General features: G+C 66.4%; 1 protein-coding gene across 1 annotated transcript; it reads left to right on the top strand.

Annotated features, from left to right (window-relative positions):
- Window positions 1-435: 435 nt before the first annotated feature.
- RGL3 (ral guanine nucleotide dissociation stimulator like 3) lies at window positions 436-17,297 on the top strand (the record flags this gene model as incomplete). The annotated part of the gene is given in 17 exon segments (XM_084609909.1): window positions 436-627; window positions 1,993-2,100; window positions 3,094-3,305; window positions 4,662-4,858; window positions 5,785-5,915; window positions 6,194-6,409; window positions 6,634-6,737; window positions 7,490-7,574; window positions 8,723-8,809; window positions 9,096-9,128; window positions 13,038-13,159; window positions 13,677-13,766; window positions 14,458-14,602; window positions 14,893-15,054; window positions 15,242-15,356; window positions 15,677-15,890; window positions 15,892-17,297. Coding segments are annotated over 17 exon segments (2,430 nt in total). The 3' UTR covers window positions 16,109-17,297.
- Between the last annotated feature and the right edge of the window lie 3,327 nt (window positions 17,298-20,624).

The raw sequence follows: 20,624 nt of genomic DNA, 5'->3' as shown, positions 1-20,624 counted from the left end.
CTCAGTCCCAACCCACAGCCCCCTGCTGCCCACCCGGCTCCCCCTGCCTGGGGTCGGAGGGGGTGGAGAGACGGGGCCAGTGGCGTTTCAGGTGCACCAGAGAGTTCTGCTGGGGTGGGGACCTGCTGTGTCCTGCCCCAGGCCCTGCTGCAACCAGGGAGAGAACCCAGGAGTCCTGGCTCCCCTCCCACCCCGCTCCAGCTACTAGGCTTTACCCTAACCCTGTCCTCCTTCCTGGCTGGGCCGGCCCCAGCTCTCAGGTCCCCCTGGCTGCCCCACTCCTGGCCCCCCTCTCGCTCCAGGGGGCTGAGCCTGCACTGGGCACCCCACAGCCCCTGGGGGGCTGCAGCGAGAGGCGGAGCAACTCCCACAGCACCGCTTCCAAGCCCCCCGTCTCCCCCACGGGGGTGGTTGGGTCTCAGGGGCCGGGACTCTATGTCCCAGGCGCTCCCTGCGTCGCTCTCCCGCCCCCCCTTGGTTTGGGGGAGGGGCCCCTTGTGCCCAGGCTGCGCTACCCCCCCTCCCTCCGTGGCCCAGCCCCTCCCGCCCGGGGCTGCAGCCGAGAGACCTTCCCGGCGCCGCCGAGTCAAGGGCGGACGCCGCGATCGGGCCCTGGAGCGCCCCATGGTAACGCCGCGCCGGGGACTCGAACCCCCCGCCCAGCACAGAGCAGAGACATCAGCCCTGGGGGTCGGTCCCTCGACTGAGCGGGAGGCGCTGGGTGCCCGGGGGGGTAGGAAGGGGGCGCTTGGTGCCCGGGAGGGGTAAGAGGCGCTGGGTGCCCCGGGGGTGGTGGAAAGGGGGGCCGTTGGGTGCCCGGGGGGCGTTAGGTACCCAGGGGCCGGTGGGAAGGGGGGCACATGGCTGCCCGGAGGGGGTAAGGGGCGCTGGGTGCCCGGGGGGCGCCTGCCCTGCTAGGGCCTGGGCTGAGACCCCCCCCAGCTCCCTGCGAACGCGGGGCACCGAACGGACATGGGGGGCGGGCGGCTCGGGGGGACTGGAGACCTCACCCCCCTCCCAGGTGGCCGCGTCCCACGGGGATCAGGGTGCCGGACACCAGCCCCACCTCCCCGAGCTGAGGGGGGAGAACGCGACTTGCGCCCACTGGGATGGCAGCCCCCCCACCAGCTGGGGTGGGGGGCAGGGCGGAGGGAGGGGGGCAGGGGCAGCAGGGCCCCTTGTGGCGCGGGGGGAGGCTGACCTTGCTGGACCGGTTGGGCGGCTCTGCTCTGGCTCCTGGAGCCGCGGGTGGAAATGAGGGGGGGGCGGATGGGGGTTGTTCAGGGCAGCCGGAGCCCCAGAGCACTCTGCCCCCCTCGTGCCACTCCCACTTTTCCCCCCACTCCGGTGCGGGGTGGGGGGTTGTACAATGGGTGGCCCCTGCTCCTCCCCCCTTCAGCAGGGGTCTGGGAGTCCAGACTCCGGAGTTTAGTCTATTCCAAAGCTGCGTTGTGCCTCAGTTTCTCCATCCGTCCCGTAGGGATGTGGATTCAGCACCCCCTGTAGGGGGTGCTGGGGGGTCAGGTGGAGTGCCGGGGGCTGCCTGCAGGCAGGGAGCGATACTGTACCACGGTCCTTCAGCCCCAGAGCTGCCAGCACCCGAGCCTGATGGCTGTACTGGGGGTAGGGTGAGGGGACCCCTTAATCCTAACCCCCCCCCAGGGGAAACCTTTAGAAGTTGCATTTGCATCCCCAGGTTTCAGGGACAGGGCTCCTCTGATAGGTGTATCATATGTGGGGGAAACTGAGGCACCAAGAGGTGAAAGGGATTCACCCAGGATCACATATCACATCTGTGGCAGAGCCGGGGAGAGAATCCAGGAGTCCTGGCTCCGAGCCCCCCCACTCTGCTCTAACCACTAGATCCCACTGTCCTCCCAGAACTGGGGCAGAACCCAGGTGTCCTGATTCCCAGCACCTCAGCCACATCTCCCATCTCTGTGTGTGTCGGGGGCTGGCTGGGCCCACGGCCTGGTCTATTCTCCCCCGCAGGAGCCCCTCCAGCAGTGGGGTGAAGAGGTGGAAGACGGGGCCATCTACAGCATCACCCTGCAGCGGGTGAGGGCGGACCCTGCGGCCAACGGGGGACCCTGCCTGCTGGTAGGGGGGCTCTGCCAGGGGCCTGCCAGCTTGCCTATGCCAAGTGGGGCTGGACCCAGTCAGCACCTGCATGGGGGATCCCAGAGCTTAACCCTGGTGCTGCAGGGGGCGGGAGGCCCAGCAGGGGGCGCTGGGCCATGACACTGGGTCATTTTCTAGCCTACATTTTCTCTGGGAGCGAGTGCGCAGCTTGATTATAAACAGCCCCTGTGCTCCACCCCAGAGGCGGCTGCATCTCAGCGCCGAGTGCGGGGTCCCTGTATAAACAGCCCCCCACATCCCAGCCAAGAGGGGGCTGCATCTCAGCGCCAAGCGAGGGTTCCCTGTATAAACAGCCCCTGTGCTCCACCCCAGAGGCGGCTGCATCTCAGCGCCGAGTGCAGGGTCCCTGTATAAACAGCCCCCCACATCCCACCCAAGAGGGGGCTGCATCTCAGCGCCAAGCGAGGGTTCCCTGTATAAACAGCCCCTGTGCTCCACCCCAGAGGCGGCTGCATCTCCGGGCTGGGCTAGGGGTCCCTGTATAAACAACCCCCCACATCCCACCCAAGAGGGGGCTGCATCTCAGCGCCAAGCGAGGGTTCCCTGTATAAACAGCCCCTGTGCTCCACCCCAGAGGCGGCTGCATCTCCGGGCTGGGCTAGGGGTCCCTGTATAAACAACCCCCCACATCCCACCCAAGAGGGGGCTGCATCTCAGCGCCAAGCGAGGGTTCCCTGTATAAACAGCCCCTGTGCTCCACCCCAGAGTGGGCTGCATCTCAGGCCAGTGGATCCTTTTGGGATCCTGAAGGAGGGAAAGAGGCTGGGGCGATGTAATTATTCCTTCTATTCCCTCTGTCTCGATCTCTCCATACCTGTCTATCCCCCCACCCCCTCTATCTATCTATCTATCTATCTCCTTCACTCCTCCCTCTCACTCCATCCAATCTATTTCTCACACTCCATCCATCCCTCTCTCTGCCCATCCCTCTCTCCCTGCCCCCCCCCGCAGGCTGGAGTTGGCCCCCCCTGCCCCTTCGTCCAGTACCGCACCTGCAAGCTGCGCCGGCTGCGTGCCGGGACCTTGCCCCAGCTGGTGAGAGGCCTGGTCTCTGCCTACGCAGAGGGCGACCCTGGCTACCTCCCCAGCTTCCTGGCCACCTACCGCGCCTTTGCCACTCCCAGCCGCGTGCTGGAGCTGCTGCTGCCATTGGGCCCCGACAGGTGAGCTGGGGGTGTGTGTGCTGGGATCCCCCCACCCCGACAGGTGAGCCCAGGGGGTGCTGGGATCCCCCCACCCCGACAGGTGAGCCCGGGGGGTGCTGGGATCCCCCGACCCCGACAGGTGAGCCCAGGGGGTGCTGGGATCCCCCCACCCCGACAGGTGAGCCCGGGGCGGTGCTGGGATCCCCCGACAGGTGAGCCCAGGGGGTGCTGGGATCCCCCCACCCCGACAGGTGAGCCCAGGGGGTGCTGGGATCCCCCCACCCCGACAGGTGAGCCCAGGGGGTGCTGGGATCCCCCCACCCCGACAGGTGAGCCCGGGGCGGTGCTGGGATCCCCCCACCCCGACAGGTGAGCCCAGGGGGTGCTGGGATCCCCCCACCCCGACAGGTGAGCTGGGGGTGTGTGTGCTGGGATCCCCCGACCCCGACAGGTGAGCCCGGGGTGGTGCTGGGATCCCCTCACCCTGACAGGTGATCACTCGGCTCCCCCCACCCCTGACAGGTAAGCCTTGGGGTACGTGTGCTGGGATTCCCCCATCCCTGATGGGAGCACTAGGATCCCCCCACCCTGACAGGTGAGCCCGGGGCGGTGCTGGGATCCCCCGACCCCGACAGGTGAGCCCAGGGGGTGCTGGGATCCCCCCACCCTGACAGGTGAGCCCAGGGGGTGCTGGGATCCCCCCACCCCGACAGGTGAGCCCGGGGCGGTGCTGGGATCCCCCCACCCCGACAGGTGAGCCCAGGGGGTGCTGGGATCCCCCCACCCCGACAGGTGAGCCCAGGGGGTGCTGGGATCCCCCCACCCCGACAGGTGAGCCCGGGGCGGTGCTGGGATCCCCCGACCCCGACAGGTGAGCCCAGGGGGTGCTGGGATCCCCCCACCCCGACAGGTGAGCCCGGGGCGGTGCTGGGATCCCCCCACCCCGACAGGTGAGCCCGGGGCGGTGCTGGGATCCCCCAACCCCGACAGGTGAGCTGGGGGTGTGTGTGCTGGGATCCCCCGACCCCGACAGGTGAGCCCGGGGTGGCGCTGGGATCCCCTCACCCTGACAGGTGATCACTCGGCTCCCCCCACCCCTGACAGGTAAGCCTTGGGGTACGTGTGCTGGGATTCCCCCATCCCTGATGGGAGCACTAGGATCCCCCCACCCTGACAGGTGAGCCCTGGGGGCTGGTCTCTGGGCATGCTGGGAGGCGAGAACCCTGCAGTCTGGTCCTCGTGGTGGGGGCCCTCACCCACCCGGGCCAGGGAAGGGGGCTGCTTTGGGTTGGGGGGTCTCAGACCAGGGATGCCCCCAGATCCAGAGGGGAGGGGCCTCCTCTTGTCAGGACTGTCCCCCCCCCTTCCCCCCAGGTCTGTGCTGCAGGTGCTGGAGCTCTGGCTGCGTGATCACCCCGAGGATTTCCGGGAGCCCCCCCAGCACCCCAGCCTGCGCCAGCTCCATGGCTATCTGCGCCAGGCAGCCCCGGGCTCGGAGGGGTGTGCGCGGGCCGAAGGGCTACTGCAGGGCTTTCAGGAGGAGCCAGGAGATGAACAGGTGGAGCCTGAGGGTAAGAGACTCCAGACTACAACCCCCGACTCCGCCTGTCCCCTGGCTACAACCCCCGACTCCGCCTGTCCCCTGGCTACAACCCCCGCCTCTGCCTGTCCTCGGCCTCCGCCTGTCCCCTGGCTATAACCCCCGCCTCGGCCTGAACCTGGCTACAACCCCACCTCTGCCTGTCCCGTGCCTCCACCTGTTCCCTCACTACAGTCCCTGCCTCCGCCTGTCACCCCCTGGCTACAACCCCCACCTCTGCCTGTCCCCTGCCTCTGCCTGTCCCCTGGCTACAACCCCCGACTCCACCTGTCCCCTGGCTACAACCCCCGCCTCTGCCTGTCCTCGGCCTCCGCCTGTCCCCTGGCTACAACCCCCGCCTCGGCTTGTCCTCTGCCTCCACCTGCCCCCGGCTACAACCCCCACTTCCGCCTGTCCCCTGCCTCCACGTGTTCTCACTACCCTCAACTCTGCCTGCCCCTGTTACTCCCACTTCCAGCTGTTCCCTGGTTACAACCCCGCTTCTGCCTGTCCCATGCCTCCACCTGTTCCCTGGCTACAGTCCCTGCCTCCGCCTGTCACTCCCTGGCTACAACCCCTGCCTTGGCCTGTCCCCTGCCCCTGTTGCCTCTGCCTGTCCCCTGACTCCACCTGTTCCCACTCCCCCACACCTCTGCCTGCCCCTGTTACTCCCTCCTCCAGCTGTCCCCTGGTTACAACCCCCACCTCTGCCTGTCCCCTGGTTACAACCCCCCAGCACCTGTCCCCCTCCTGGCTCTTCCTCCACCACCACCTGTCCTCTGGCTGCAGCCCCTCGTCTGTCTGTCCATCTTATCCCCTCCTCCACTCATCTCTTGGCTGAGACCCCTGAGTGCCTGTCCCCCTTGCAGGCCCCTGTGCAGCCGGCTGGTCTGATGCCCGGCGCTGTCTCCCCTGCAGGCTGTGAATCCCCTGGGGCTGGTCCGCTGGCGCTGGGGGGCAAGGGGGGGCCAGAGGGCTGCAGGGAGCCCCCTGATCTCCTGTCGTTCAGTGTGGAGGAGGTGGCCGAGCAGCTCACGCTAATGGACATAGTAAGTGGGGGCCTGGGGGAGGGGGGCCAGAGCTCCCAAGAGAGCATAGCCTAGGGGTTAGAGCAGGGGCCCCGAGGGGCAGAACTCCTGGGTTCTCTCCCCAGCTCTGGGCGGGGAGTGGGGTCTAGGGCTTAGAGCAGGGAGAGGCTGGGAACCAGGACTCCTGGGTTCTCTCCCCAGCTCTGGGAGGGGAGTGGGGTCTAGTGGTTAGAGCAGGGGGGTGCTGGGAGCCAGGACAGAGCACGGGCCCTTCCCCGCTCCCTCTCCCCCCTCCCCAGGAGCTGTTCATGCAGGTGCGGCCCTTCCACTGCCTGGGCTGTGTGTGGTCGCAGCGGGACCGCAAGGCCGGCGAGGGGGCTGCGCCCAGCGTCCGCGCCACCGTGGCCCAGTTCAACGCTGTCACCGGCTGCGTCGTCGCCTCGGTGCTGGGTGACGTGCAGCTCCGTGCGCCGCAGAGAGCCTGGCTGCTGGAGAAGTGGGTCACCATCGCCCAGGTGGGGGCAGAGGACAGCTGAGGGGGTGGGGGTTGGAGGCGGGGCCGTGCGGGCCCAGTGGGGTGCGGGGGAAGGTGAGGGGCACTTACGGGAGGTTGGGGGGAATCCAGGCCAGCAGGGGCTGGGGGAGGGAGTCCAGTAGTAACTGGATGTGTGCCGGCCTGGGGGGTTGGGGGGCAGATCGGGGGGGGCAGCTGGATCCCACTGACTCCCCTCCCGCCCAGCACTGCTACTTTCTGCGTAACTTCTCCTCCCTGCGAGCCGTGATCTCCGCCCTGCAGTCCAGCCCTGTGCACCGGCTCAAGAGGACCTGGGCTGCCGTCAGCCGGTGAGAGCGGAGGGGGGGCCGAATGGAGGGGGCGGGAGACAAGCGCAGGGGGCGGGGGCTGTCCAGCTCTCACGGCCTGCCCCCCTTCGGCTTGGTGGGGAGAGCTAGGGGGTGAGTTTGGCTCCATGCAAACCAAACCAGCGTCCCCCAAAGGCGTGGCTTTGACCAGCGTCCCCCAAAGGCGCGGCTGGGATGGCCAGGGCTAATCCAGGAAGTCCTGCCTTCCAGAGCGTGGGACTTGTCCCCAAGAGCCAATGCTGTTGGGTTGGGGCTCACGGTGGGGAGTGGGGTCCAGAGGGTCCTGGTGACCCTGGGGGGTGCTATGGGCGGGGGTCAGGGCGTGCTGGGGAGGCTGCCAGGATGGGGTTCAGCGGGTGGGCGAGGGATTGGGGGGGTGAGAGGATTAGGGGTGCTGGGGTGGGGATAGTGTCAGGACGATGCAGGGACCAGGGATTGGTGGGTGCTGGGATTGGGGGTTGAGGATTGGAGGTGCCGGGGATGGGTGGGGATTGGGGGTGAGGATCAGGGGTGCTGGGGCAGATGGGGGTGGGGATCAGGGGTGCCAGGGTGGGTGGGGGCAGGGATCGGGGGCTGAGGATTGGGGGTGCCTGGACTGATGGGGCCGGGGATCAGGGGTGCCGGGGCCGATGGGGCCGGGGATCGGTGGGGCAGGGGATCGGGGGTGCTGGGGCCGATGGGGATGGGGATCGGGGGTGCATGCATGGAGAGAGCTCTGCCTCGGTTCCCCCCAGGGACACCATGGGCGTCTTCCGGAAGCTCTCGCAGATCTTCTCCGATGACAAGAACCACCTGAGCTGCCGGGAAATCCTGCTGCAGGTACCTGGCATGGGGGCCATGCTGTGGGGTGCTGCACCCCAGGGAGCAGGGTAGGGGGCTCGGCAGGGGGTGCTGTGCTGCGGGGGGGGGTTGGTGAAAGGTGGGGGCTTGCCAGGGGATGTCGTGCTGCAGGGGGCAGGAAGCTGGGCAGGGGGCGGGGTGGGGGTCACCGTGCCCCCGGCAGTGGGATTTTGCTCCGTGTACCGGTGGCGCCCGTCAAAGGTTTCTTTCCGCTGGGCCCCTGCCCAGGGAGACGCTGCCTGGGGTGCCCCCGACGGAGCCCGCAAAGCGACTCAGCGAGTGACTCCCTGGGCTGGGGGAGGGGAGCCCAGGGCTGGGCTAGCAGGGGGCTGCTGGTTGGGAGTGAGGGGCCCTGGCAGAGCCGGTGGGTGACCCGGATCCTCCTGTCACGGAGTCCCTGGGCGATGCTCTGGAACTGCTCCCCATGAAGCCGGGCAGGACTCTGGGGTAGTCGCCTTTCTGTGAGCAGCCTGTCTTCAGGACACACAGCTCACCTGGCTTCCACCTTCCTGGGTCTGACCTCGGAGCATTCAGCATCCTCTGCCCCTCCGTGCGCTTCCCCCCAGTGAGTCCACTCAGGTGGGGTCCTGGGGGGGCCAGAGGGTCCTGCCCCCCAGCTCCGCAATCAGACAGGACTCTCAGCCAGCCAGTAACACAGAAGGTTTATTAGACGACAGGAACATGGTCTAAAACAGAGCTTGCAGGTGCAGAGAACAGAACCCCTCAGCTGGGTCCATTTTGGGGGGCAGTGAGCCAGACAGCCACGTCTGCCCTTCACTCCATGTCCCAGCCAGCCCCAAACTGAAACTCCCTCCAGCCCCTCCTCCTCTGGGCTTTGTTCCTTTCCCGGGCCAGGTGGTCACCTGATTCCTTTGTTCTCCAACCCTTTAGCTCTCACCTTGCAGGGGGGAAGGGCCCAGGCCATCAGTTGCCAGGAAACAGGGTGTCGGCCATTCTCTGTGTCCAGACTCCTGCACACACGGGCCCTCTAGGGCTCTGCAATGATCATACACCCTTACCCCACCACCTAGATACTTAAGAACTGCCTAGGGGAAACTGAGGCACCCCCATACTATTCAGAGGAAACATTAAGAAGAGTCCCACTTCATCACACCTCCCCCCTCCAGGCGCCCCCCCCGGCCACGGTTCCGTACCTCGGCACCTTCTTGACGGATCTGGTGATGCTGGACACGGCGCTGCCGGATTTCCTGGAGGTGAGTCGGGGGTCGGGGGGGGTCTCCCCAGGCTCACACCATTGCTGTGCCCCCCCCCGCAGCGCCCGGCTCAGGGGCCCCTTGGGCCAAGCTGCCTGTTCCCCTGAGACCCCCAGAGGCTCTTCTGCACATCCTGCCCCCGGGGGCCGGGACATATCTCATCTCACCCCACCCCCATTGTTCGTCAGCCCCCCTTGAGTGCCAGCCCCTTCCTGGGGTAACCACCTAATGTGAACACTGGGGGGGCCCCAACCGCCCTCATGTTCTCTCTCTGATTCCCCCCCAGGGTGGGCTCATCAACTTTGAAAAGAGGAGGAAGGTGAGTGTGTGTGGGGGGTGTCACGGAGTGTGGGGGAGTCCAGGCCCTGCACCCCTCTTCCTGGGATCCACTGAGACTCTCAGCCAGCCAGTAAAACAGAAGGTTTATTGGACGACAGGAACACAGTCCAAAAACAGAGCTTGTGGGTACAACCAGGACCCCTCAATCACGTCCTTCTGGGGGAGCAGGGAGCTTAGACCCCAGCCCTGGGGTTCCCTGTGTTCCTCTCCCCAGCCCCAAACTGAAACTAAACCCACCCAGCAGGTTCCCTGCTGCAGCCTCTGTTCACATTCCTGGGCAGAGGTGTCACCTCCCCCTCCCCCTCCTGGCTCAGGTGACAGGCTCTCAGGTCTCCCATCCCCAGGGCACATTCCCAGGTCAACACTCCCCCCTCTCTGCTGAGTCACATCGTCACATCTCTCCCCCCTTTGAGACTGAACTGAGCGGGGTCACGCTGACCAGTGACCTGGGGAAGTTCGGGGCCCCCTCTCCGGAAGAGATAGGGCTCTAGTTTCTTGAGGGCCCACACCATGGCCAGGCACTCCTTCTCGATGGCCGCGTAGTGTTGCTCCCGGGGTAGCAACTTCTTGCTCAGGTACACGATGGGGTGTCTCTCCCCCTTTTCATCCTTCTGCATTAACACCGCCCCCAGTCCCGTGTCTGAGGCGTCGGTGAACACCACAAAGGGCTTGTCAAAGTCTGGGTTTGCCAGAACTGGGCCACTGACCAGAGCCTTCTTCAGCGCCCGGAAAGCCACCTGGCACTGCTCGGTCCAGACCACCTTGTCTGGCTTCCCCTTCTTGCATAGCTCCGTGATGGGGGTGGCGATGGCGCTAAAGTGGGGCACAAATCTTCGGTAGTATCCTGCCATCCCAATAAAGGCTTGGACCTGCTTTTTGGTGTGGGGAGCGGGCCAGTCTCTGATCACCTCCACCTTGGCTGGTTCCGGCTTTAGGCGGCCGCTCCCCACCCGATGGCCCAGGTAAGATACTTCCGCCATCCCCACCTTGCACTTCTCCGCTTTTACAGTCAGCCCAGCCCCCTGGAGTCGGTCCAGCACTTGTCTAACCTGGGACACGTGGTCCTCCCAGGTCTGGCTAAAGACACAGATGTCATCAATATACGCCACGGCAAAACTCTCCATCCCCCTCAGGAGCTGGTCCACCAGGCGCTGGAAGGTGGCCGGTGCTCCCTTGAGGCCGAAAGGCAGGGTCAGGAACTCATAGAGCCCCAGAGGGGTGATAAAGGCCGATTTCAGTCGGGCATCTGCATCCAGCGGCACTTGCCAGTAGCCCTTTGTAAGGTCCATGGTGGTAAGGTACCGAGCTCCTCCCAGCTTGTCTAGGAGCTCGTCCGGCCTGGGCATGGGGTAGGCATCAGATACAGTGATGGCATTGAGCTTCCGATAGTCCACACAGAACCGGACCGACCCGTCCTTTTTGGGGACCAGCACCACTGGCGAGGCCCAAGGGCTGGCCGATGGCTGGATCACCCCCAAAGCCAGCATGTCCCGGACCTCTCTTTCCAGGTCCTGAGCAGTTTTCCCTGTGACTCGGAAGGGGGAGCATCTTATCGGCGGGTGCGACCCTGTCTGCACCCGGTGGACAGTCAGATTAGTGCGTCCAGGCTGGTTGGAAAACAGCTGTCGGTAAGGATGCAGCACCTCCCTGACCTCAGCTTGCTGGGCAGGGGTTAGCTGATCCGAGAGGGGAATTGTTTCCAGGGGGAAACCAGCTCTGGTCCCAGGGAATAGATCTACTAAAGGGTCATCTCCCTGCTCTTCCCACTGTCCACACACGGCCAACACCACATTCCCCCTGGCATAATATGGCTTCATCATATTCACATGGTACACCCGGCGGTGGTGCGCCCGGTTTGACAGCTCCACCACATAGTTTACCTCATTGAGCTGCTTGACGACCTTGAAAGGGCCCTCCCAGGCGGCCTGTAGTTTGTTCTTTCTCACTGGGATGAGAACCATCACCTGATCCCCGGTGGCGTAGGCACGGGCCCGTGCCGTGCGGTCATACCAGACCTTCTGCTTCCTCTGGGCTCTGGCCAGATTCTCCCTGGCCAGGCCCATGAGTTCAGCCAGTCTCTCTCGGAAGATCAGGACATACTCCACCACTGTCTCTCCATCGGGAGTGGCCTTCCCCTCCCACTCGTCTCTCATCAGGTCCAGGGGGCCCCTCACCCTCCTGCCATATAACAGTTCGAAAGGCGAAAATCCAGTAGACTCCTGGGGCACCTCCCTGTATGCGAACAGCAGGTGAGGTAAGTACTTGTCCCAATCCTGTGGGTGCTGGTTCATAAAGGTTTTCAGCATCATCTTTAGCGTCCCGTTAAACCTCTCCACCAGCCCATTGGACTGGGGGCGATAAGCTGAGGCCCAGTCGTGCCGGACCCCACATTTCTCCCACAAGCACCGGAGCAGGGCTGACATGAAGTTGGAGCCTTGGTCTGTCAAGACTTCCTTGGGGAACCCCACTCGGCTAAAAATGGTCAGGAGCGCATCGGCCACGGTGTCTGCTTCAATGGAAGCTAAGGGCACTGCCTCGGGGTAGCGGGTGGCAAAATCTACCACCACCAGAATGTATTTCTTCCCCGACCGGGTCGTCTTGCTGAGAGGCCCCACGATGTCCATGGCCACCTTCTGGAAAGGCTCCTCTATGATGGGCAAAGGTCTCAAAGCCGCTTTCCCCTTGTCCCGGGCCTTCCCCACCCTCTGACAGGGGTCACAGGATCGGCAATACTGCCGGACCGTGGTAAAGACCCCGGGCCAGTAAAAGTTCTGTAGCAACCTCTGCCGGGTGCGCCGGATTCCCTGGTGCCCTGCGAGGGGGATGTCATGGGCCAGGTACAGGAGCCTGCGGCGATACTTCTGGGGGACCACCAGCTGCCTCCTGATCCCACAGGACTCTGCTTCCCCAGGTCAACACTCCCCCCTCTCTGCTGAGTCACATCGTCACAGGGGGGGGGGGCGGGGGAGCTGGCCGGGAGAGCAGAGGGGAGTGGGGTCTAGTGGTCAAGGGGCGGGGGCGCTGGGAGTCAGGACTCCTGGGATCTCTGATTCATTGGTGGGAGGCTGTGGGGAGGGTCAGGGGATGGGAGCTTGGGGGGGAGCTGTGGGACAGGAAGCTGGAGGGGTGGATAAGAGGCTGGGGGGGTGATGAGGGCCGGGAGCTGGGGGGCAGGAGGCTGGGCTGATGGGGGGATGGGAGCTGCGGGGGATGGAGGACAGGAGGCTGGCAGTGGCGGGACGAGTGCCGGGGGGGCACGGGGAATGGATGGGAGGCTGAGGGGGATGGGGACAGGAGGCTGGGGGGGACGGGAGCTGGGGGGACGGAAGGCTGGGCAGATGGTGCGGATGGGAGCTGAGGAGGACGGGGGATGAGGGGGTGGCTGGGGGGCAGTAGGGAACAGGAGCTGGGGGGGCAGGAGGCTGGGCGGAGGGGGGGACGGGAGCTGGGGGGGGCAGGAGGCTAGGTGGAGAGGGGGATGGGAGCTGGGGGGGTGAGAGGCTGGGTGGAGAGGGGGATGGGAGCTGGGGGGGCAGGAGGCTGGGTGGAGAGGGGGATGGGAGCTGGGGGGGCGAGAGGCTGGGTGGAGAGGGGGATGGGAGCTGGGGGAGACGGAAAGCTGGGCAGAGAGGGGGACGGGAGCTGGGGGGGCAGGAGGCTGGGCGGAGGGGGGGACGGGAGCTGGGGGGGCAGGAGGCTGGGTGGAGAGGGGGATGGGAGCTGGGGGGGTGAGAGGCTGGGTGGAGAGGGGGATGGGAGCTGGGGGGGACGGAAAGCTGGGCAGAGAGGGGGACAGGAGCTGGGGGGGGCAGGAGGCTGGCCGGAGTGGGGGACGGGAGCTGGGAGAGAGGGAGCCCCGAACCCAGTCTCACCCCATGTCCGGGCCCAGGAGGCAGAGATCCTGCTGCGGATCCGGCAGCTGCAGGCGTCGTGTGGGGGCTACGCCCTGCGCCCCAACCCCCCCGTGCTGGCCACCTTTCAGCGCCACGCCCGGCTCTCCGAGGAGCAGAGGTACCACGGGGGGTGGGGAGGGGGTCTCGGGGGGAGCAAGGCGGGGATAGGAGGGAGGTGGTCAGGGAGCAGGGAGTGCAGTGGGCGGGCAGGGAAGGGGCCGGAAGGGGGCCTGTGGGGAGGGGGCGGGCAGGGGGGGACAGGAGAGAGGCCGGGGGCCAGCAGGGAGCGGGGCAGAGAGAGGCAGGGGGGCAGCAGGGAGGCCGGGGTGGGGGCAGTACGGAGGCGAGGGAGGGGGCAGTGAGGGGGGGCAGGAGGGAGGCCGGGGAGCAGCAGGGAGGCCAGGGAGGGGGCAGTGAGAGGGGGCAGGAGGGAGGCTGGGGGGCAGTACGGAGGTGGGGGAGGTGGCTGGGAGGGGGGGTAGGAGGGAAGCCGGGGGGCAGCGCGAGGCGGGGGAGCGGGTTTCACCTGGGGAGCTGCCTGGAGTGTCCCCCTCAATGGCGGACGGAGCGCAGTAGCAGCGGCGGGGGGGGCAGAACGGACACGCACTAACCCCCCAAATCCGCTCCCCCCCCAGCTACCGGGTCTCCCGGCTCATCGAGCCCCCGGCCGACTCCTGCCCCAGCTCACCCCGCGTGAAACGCAGCCTCAGCAAACGCTTCAGCTCGTAAGTGGCCCCCGGCCCCCCGGGGCCCCCGCCGCGGGGAGCCCCCAAGCTGCAGCCGGGCGGGCAGCTCCGGAGCTGGCCTGGGCTCCGCGAAAGGCCGGATGGGACGATCCCAGCGGGGGAGTCTGTCTGTGTCCAAACGTCCGTCTCCCTGTGAGCAGCCCCCCCCACCCCAACCTGAGCGAGGGGAGCCAGGAGCCCTGCTCGGGAGGTGTGGGGATGGCCCTGGCATGGGGGCCATGGGCTGGTCACCCTCCTGCCCCTGACCAGCCTGCCTCAGTTTCCCATGGGGGTTCCCGTCGGCATCCTGCATCCCCTGTTCAGAGGGGTTGATCCTGCTCGGCTCCTGGGCGTGCCAGGGGGCAGCTCTTGGCCAGGCCTCACTCCCCTCTCCTCTGGGGGTCAGTCCCTTGGCACTAGTGGCTGGTCAGGCAGAATCAGTGGGGAAACTGAGGCACACCTCGTGGTCATAAAACTATTACCAGAATTCCCACATTCAGTCAAGGGATGGGGGAGGGGCAGGGGGTCCGTGGGTATTCGGGGGAGGAGGTGGGCGTTGGGGGGCGTCTTGCTCTGTGGGGGTGGAATTGGCATCTGGAGGGGGATGGGGATGTCTGGGGGGCAGGTTCTCCTTTCGAGCCCCCCCAGCCCTTCTCCCCTTTCTTGCTCATTCACCCCCGTCTCCCCTCAGGCTCCTGCTGGGGTCCGAGGCCCTGTCCCCCCGGCTGCCCTCTGCAAAGGGCAGCATCTCGCTCTCGGGCACCGGCAGCAGCTGCGAAGCCGATGAGGGGCCCAGTGCCCCCTGCTCCCCAGAGATGGGGGGGGCCCTCTGCAAGGTACTGTGGGGTGCCGGGGGGTGTGTGTGTGCTGGGGTGGCTCAGACCTGACTGGGGGTAGCTGGGGATGGGCTATCCCAGTGCAAAGGCCAGTGCCCGCTGGGCTCCCGGGGTTAGAGCAGGGGGAGGGGGGATTGGGAGCCAGGACTCCTGGGTTCTCTCTCCAGCTCTGGGAGGGGAGTGGGGTGCAGTGGTTAGAGCTGGGGGGAGGGCGGGGCTGGGAGCCTGGACTCCTGGGTTCTATCCCTGCTCGCTCACCAGCTCCTGTTTCTCCCCCCACCCTGGCACAGAGCCTGCTGGAGCTGCCATTGAGCACCTGCCCCCCCGAGGAGCCGTCCTCCCCCCTCGCCCGCCGCCCCTGCTCGCCCCTCTACAACCAGCAGGGGGCAGACTCGTGCATCGTGCGGGTCAGCATGGAGAACGCCCACGGCAACCTCTATAAGAGCATCCTGGTGAGGGGGGGCTGGGGGTCCTGCCTCTGGGCGGGGCTGGGGCCTGGCCCCGCCCCTTTGGGCCCTACCCCGTCTCTGCCCTCCTCCCCACCCCTGCATGTGCCGCCCCCTCCCCCAGCCTGTCCTCCACCCCCCCGTGCCCGTCTCTGCCCCCCACGCTGATCCTGTGCCCCCCGCTGCCCCCCAGCTGACCAGCCAGGACAAGACCCCAGCCGTGGTGCTGCGTGCCCTTCAGAAACACAGCCTGGAAGGGACCCAGCCTGGAGACTTCCAGCTCCTGCAGCTGCTGGGGGGCGGCCGAGGTGAGGGGGGCACGGCTGGGATGGGGAGCAGAGGGCAGGGTGGGGGAGCATGGGGGGTGGGGAGGTGTCACAGGTGGGGGGAGAGCATGCTGAGTGTGGGGGGAGGGGCAGGGGGTGTTTCTGGAGAAGAGGACCAGGTGGGGGAAGCATGTGGGGGGGGAGGATGAGGTCATGGGGGGAAGGTGGTGTTGGGGAGGGGCAGGGGGTATTGCTGGAGCAGAGGACCAGGTGGGGGGACCTTGCGGGGGGGAGCAGGGGGTGTTCCTGGAGAAGGGGACCAGCTGGGGGGGTCTCCAGTATCATTGTGCCCCCCCCCCCAGAGCTGCTGATCCCCGATGGGGCCAACGCCTTCTACGCCATGAATCCAGCTGCCGACTTCAACTTCGTCCTGCGCCGGAAAGGCCCCCCCAGCCCCCGCCTGCACCCTGCCCACAGAGCCCCCACTCCCCTCCCCCACAGCCCTGCCCTAACCACGGAGCCCCCACTCCCCTCCCCCCTAGAGCCCCTTTTACCCCCTGCACCCCGCAGCCCGGCCACCCCCCCACGCTCCCTGCTCTCCTCACTCCCTGCCCCCAGCCCCCCCCATCCTAGCACCTCCCCCCAGCAGCCTCCCCCCTGATCTCCACCCCCAGAGCCCCCTACTTCGTTCCCCAGCTCCCCCACCCCCTGACTGGCTGCACATCCCGCTCCTCCCTGCGCCCCCTGTTGGCCCCTCCCCAGGCTGCTGTGCACTGGGCCCCCCATTGTCTTGACCCATAGGGGTCACCAAGACTCTGGGGATCTATACTATCCCCCCCCATGCCAGCAGGGAAAGGATGACAGGGAAACAACCCTCAGCTGGGCTCTCCCAACTCCCCCCCAGTCAGTCCCTGGGTATGGGCACCCCCCAGCCTGCCCCCCCGTCCCGCCCAGCAGCCAGGAGCACCAAGCATGCCGTGGGGCACCGGAGACGCGAGGATCGGCTGTGCTGAGGGCTGGGCTTCCCCCGTGTCACGAAGTCCCCGGGCGATGCTCTGGAACTGCTCCCTCTGAAGCCAGGCAGGACTCTGGGGAAGTCTCCTTTCTGGGAGCAGCCTGTCTGCAGGACACACAGCTCCCCCGGCTTCCACCGTCCTGGGTCTGACCTCGGAGCATTCACCTCCTCTGCCCCTCCGTGCGCTTCCCACAGCGAGTCCACCCAGGCAGGGTCCTGGGGAAGCCAGAGGGTCCTGCCCCCCAACTCCGCAGTCAGACGGGACTCTCAGCCAGCCAGTAAAACAGAAGGTTTATTAGACGACAGGAACATGGTCTAAAACAGAGCTTGCAGGTGCAGAGAACAGGACCCCTCAGCTGGGTCCATTTTGGGGGGCAGTGAGCCAGACAGCCATGTCTGCCCTTCACTCCATGTCCCAGCCAACCCCAAACTGAAACTCTCTCCAGCCCCTCCTCCTCTGGGCTTTGTCCCTTTCCCGGGCCAGGAGGTCACCGGATCCCTTTGTTCTCCAACCCTTTAGCTCTCACCTTGCAGGGGGGAAGGCCCAGGCCATCAGTGGCCAGGAAACAGGGTGTCGGCCATTGTCTGTGTCCAGACCCCTGTACACACCTGCCCTCTAGGGCTCTGCAATGATCATACACCCTTATCCCACCCCCTAGATACTTAAGAACTGCATAGGGGAAACTGAGGCACCCCCACACTATTCAGAGGAACCATTAAGAACAGTCCCACTTCATCACACCCCAGCTGCCCTGCTCCTGGGAAGAGGGGTTTGGGGGGCAGGCGATCCACGGGGACCTGGATGGGGCCAGCGCTCCTGGGAGAGGTCCCCGCCAAGGGGTGGGATCTGTGCTGGGGGTTCCCCTCTCTCGCTGCTCCCCAGCAATCAGCCGAGGGGGGGCTCTGAATCCTGGATGTTCCGGCCCCTGCGGGCCCTTCTTCCAATAAATCCCTCTGAGTAGAGCAAACCATGGTCTGATGGTCTGTTCTGCCCCACACCCTGGGGGTATCTGGGGCAAGCTGGTGTTAGTAGGGGGTGGAGATGGGGGGCAAGCGATTTTCCCAGCAGCCCCAGAAGATTGAAATTCCCTCCCCCCCCATTGCCCCTTCATTTTTTGCAGCTGGTTGATCCCCCCCTCCAGGGGCCCCTGCCCCTGGCTGCCTTGGGGGGCCCTGGGTGGGGAATTGGTGGGACTCTAGGCTGATGCATGTTGGGGGTGCTGCTGCTTTTTCAGCCTCACCCACTGGTTGCCGTGACAATGCTGGGGAGATGAACCTCACTCTGGGTGGGTGGGGGCAGGGGCGGGGGGGCTGCCAGGAGGGGGCAGGGAGGGAGCGTTGGGGGTCTCATTCCCCTCCGCAGCTTTGTGTGTAGGTGTGGGGAGTCCCCACTTCAGCCCTTTGCAACCCCAGGATCAGGGTGTCTGCAACCCCACCCCCAGCCGAGGATCGGGCCCCGGCCCCCGCTCCAGAATTGGGCCCTCAGTCACCCCCCACCCTCAGGCTGGGGCCTGGAACTGAATCAGGATTGGACCTTGGGGGGATGGGGAGAGAGGAGGGGTTGGCTCCTGGGGTCCCACGTCCCCCTCTCTACGGCTGACGCTGGGAGCTGCGTGCCCAGGGCCACAAGGGCAGCGAGACGCTCGCCCCCAGGCCACTGTTGGGGGAAGGAGGACTCCGGGGTGGGAGGGGGCAACGGACCCCGGCTGGGAGCCTGAGCCCCAGAGAGATCCCCAGGGTCTGGCAGCCACCCCCTGCTTCCTGCCCGTCACAGCCCTGCCCCAGCTCTGCCAGCAGCGGATAGAGAGGGGCATGGGGGCAGGTGGGTGGGAGGTGGGAAGGGATAGATAGAGGGGGCATGGGGCGGGTAGGGATGAATAGAGGGGGGCAAGGGGAAGGGTGAGAGGTGGGAAGGGATGGATAGGGGGCATGGGGCCAGTGGTGGGGGGGAAGGGATGGATAGAGGGGGGCAAGGGGAAGGGTGGGAGGTGGGAAGGGATGGATAGAGGGGGCATGGGGCGGGTAGGGATGGATAGAGAGGGGCAAGGGGAAGGGTGAGAGGTGGGAAGGGATGGATAGGGGGCAAGGGGCGGGTGGGGGGGGAAGGGATGGATAGAGGGGGAAAGGGGATGGGTGGGAAGGGATGGATTGAGGGGGCAAGGGGCGGGTGGGGGGTGGGAAGGGATGGGGAGGGCATGGGGGTGGGTGGGTGCCTGTGGGGAGGGACGATAGATCAGGTGGAGGGCAGACGGGTTCTGCAGCTGGCTGGTGCAGGGCCATGCCGTGGGTTCCTCCAGGTTGGTATCTGGGGCCCATGGTGCCTCCCTGGTGCCAGGCCAGGCTCCCTGCCCCTCTCTGGGGGGTGCCCGGCTGCATGGGGCCGGGTCCATCAGCTATGAATCGCGGCTGGACGCGGGTGCTCCCGGGTGCATGACCCCCAGTTTATTCAATGCCCACTGGGGCCGGGGGCTCTGTCTTCCCGTGGGGACCCGTCCCCCCGGGATCCTCTCCCGGCCCAGAGCCCATCACACCCCGGCCGCGCCTGTGGGTCCATTGTCCTTTAAACACTGGCCTGGATCCACAGGGGCTGCTCCAGGCTGGGTGTTTGGGGGTGACTCCCTTATGGGGCAGCACCCCCGGCCCCACGTGACTCTGGAACTGGGCCTCTGGCACCAGCCACCCTCTCTTGGTGGCTCCCTGGAGCAGAGGCCGGCCAGCCCCCTGCGTGCCCCCCAGGAGCCAGATCCCGCCAGAGCAGGTTCATTAGTCACCCGCTCGCAGCCTCGGTGGGGCCCCAGGGTGGCACTGGGGGGTGCATGGGGCAGCCTGGCCAAGCCAGAGCGTGTACCCAGCAGAGCTGCGGTGGGCACCATTCTGGCTCCGTCCTTTGTCCGGCCAAGGGGCAGCGCTTAACTCCTGGCCTGACCCCTTTGTGCCGGGGCCTGGGCTGCTGGGTGTGAATGAGGGGTCCGGGGGGCTCCCCTTGGCTGTTGGGAGTCTCCAGCTGGTCCTTAAACGAGCCCCTGGGTCCACCCCAGCCAGCCCCAGGTGCCTGCTCTGGGCCAAGGGCAGATTTAACACTTTCACATCTCACCCCTAGTTTCCTGTCCCCCAATCCGTGCAGTTGCCTAGCAACCAGCCAGCCTTATTCCTCCCCCCCCCCCGCTGTTCAGGGGGGTCCCTAATATCCCCCCCAGTCTTGCTGATCCTGGCTCCCCCAACCCCACTGTGACCCCTGTGGTGACAAGAGGGGGGCCGTCAGCCTGTGGTGACACCCAGTCTCTTCTTGCTGTCCCAGCTCAGAAAGGGTTAACGGGCAGGCCCCAGTGGGGGAAATCGGGCGGGAGCCCCCATTGGGGGGGCGTGATTATCCCCTGTGGGGCGGGGGAGATAAGCAGCAGGGAGAGAGGGAAGTGTCCTGGGAACGGCTGATATGGGTCCTTCCCCCCACATCGCCTGCACCTTCCCTGAGCACAGAGTATCCCTGGCCCCCGCCCATCCCCCCCACCCCCAACCACTAGCCCCCGAGGCCTCTCCCAGAGCTGGGGCTCGAACCCAGGAGTCCTGATCCCCCTCCCCCAACCACTAGCCCCCGAGGCCTCTCCCAGAGCTGGGGCTCGAACCCAGGAGTCCTGATCCCCCTCCCCCCAACCACTAGTCCCCGAGGCCTCTCCCAGAGCTGGGGCTCGAACCCAGGAGTCCTGATCCCCCTCCCCCCAACCACTAGCCCCCGAGGCCTCTCCCAGAGTTGGGGCTCGAACCCAGGAGTCCTGATCCCCCTCCCCCCAACCACTAGCCCCCGAGGCCTCTCCCAGAGCTGGGGCTCGAACCCAGGAGTCCTGATCCCCCCCCCCAACCACTAACCCCCGAGGCCTCTCCCAGAGCTGGGGCTCGAACCCAGGAGTCCTGATCCCCCTCCCCCCAACCACTAGCCCCCGAGGCCTCTCCCAGAGCTGGGGCTCGAACCCAGGAGTCCTGATCCCCCTCCCCCCAACCACTAGTCCCCGAGGCCTCTCCCAGAGCTGGGGCTCGAACCCAGGAGTCCTGATCCCCCTCCCCACAACCACTAACCCCCGAGGCCTCTCCCAGAGCTGGGGCTCGAACCCAGGAGTCCTGATCCCCCTCCCCACAACCACTAGCCCCCGAGGCCTCTCCCAGAGCTGGGGCTCGAACCCAGGAGTCCTGATCCCCCTCCCCCCAACCACTAACCCCCGAGGCCTCTCCCAGAGCTGGGGCTCGAACCCAGGAGTCCTGATCCCCCCCCACAACCACTAACCCCCGAGGCCTCTCCCAGA

This window comes from Lepidochelys olivacea, assembly GCF_965140295.1.
Source record: "Lepidochelys olivacea isolate rLepOli2 genome assembly, chromosome: 20".
Classification (NCBI taxonomy): domain Eukaryota; kingdom Metazoa; phylum Chordata; order Testudines; family Cheloniidae; genus Lepidochelys; species Lepidochelys olivacea.
Note: the sequence above shows the minus strand (reverse complement) of the source record. Positions and strands in the feature narration are given on the sequence as shown.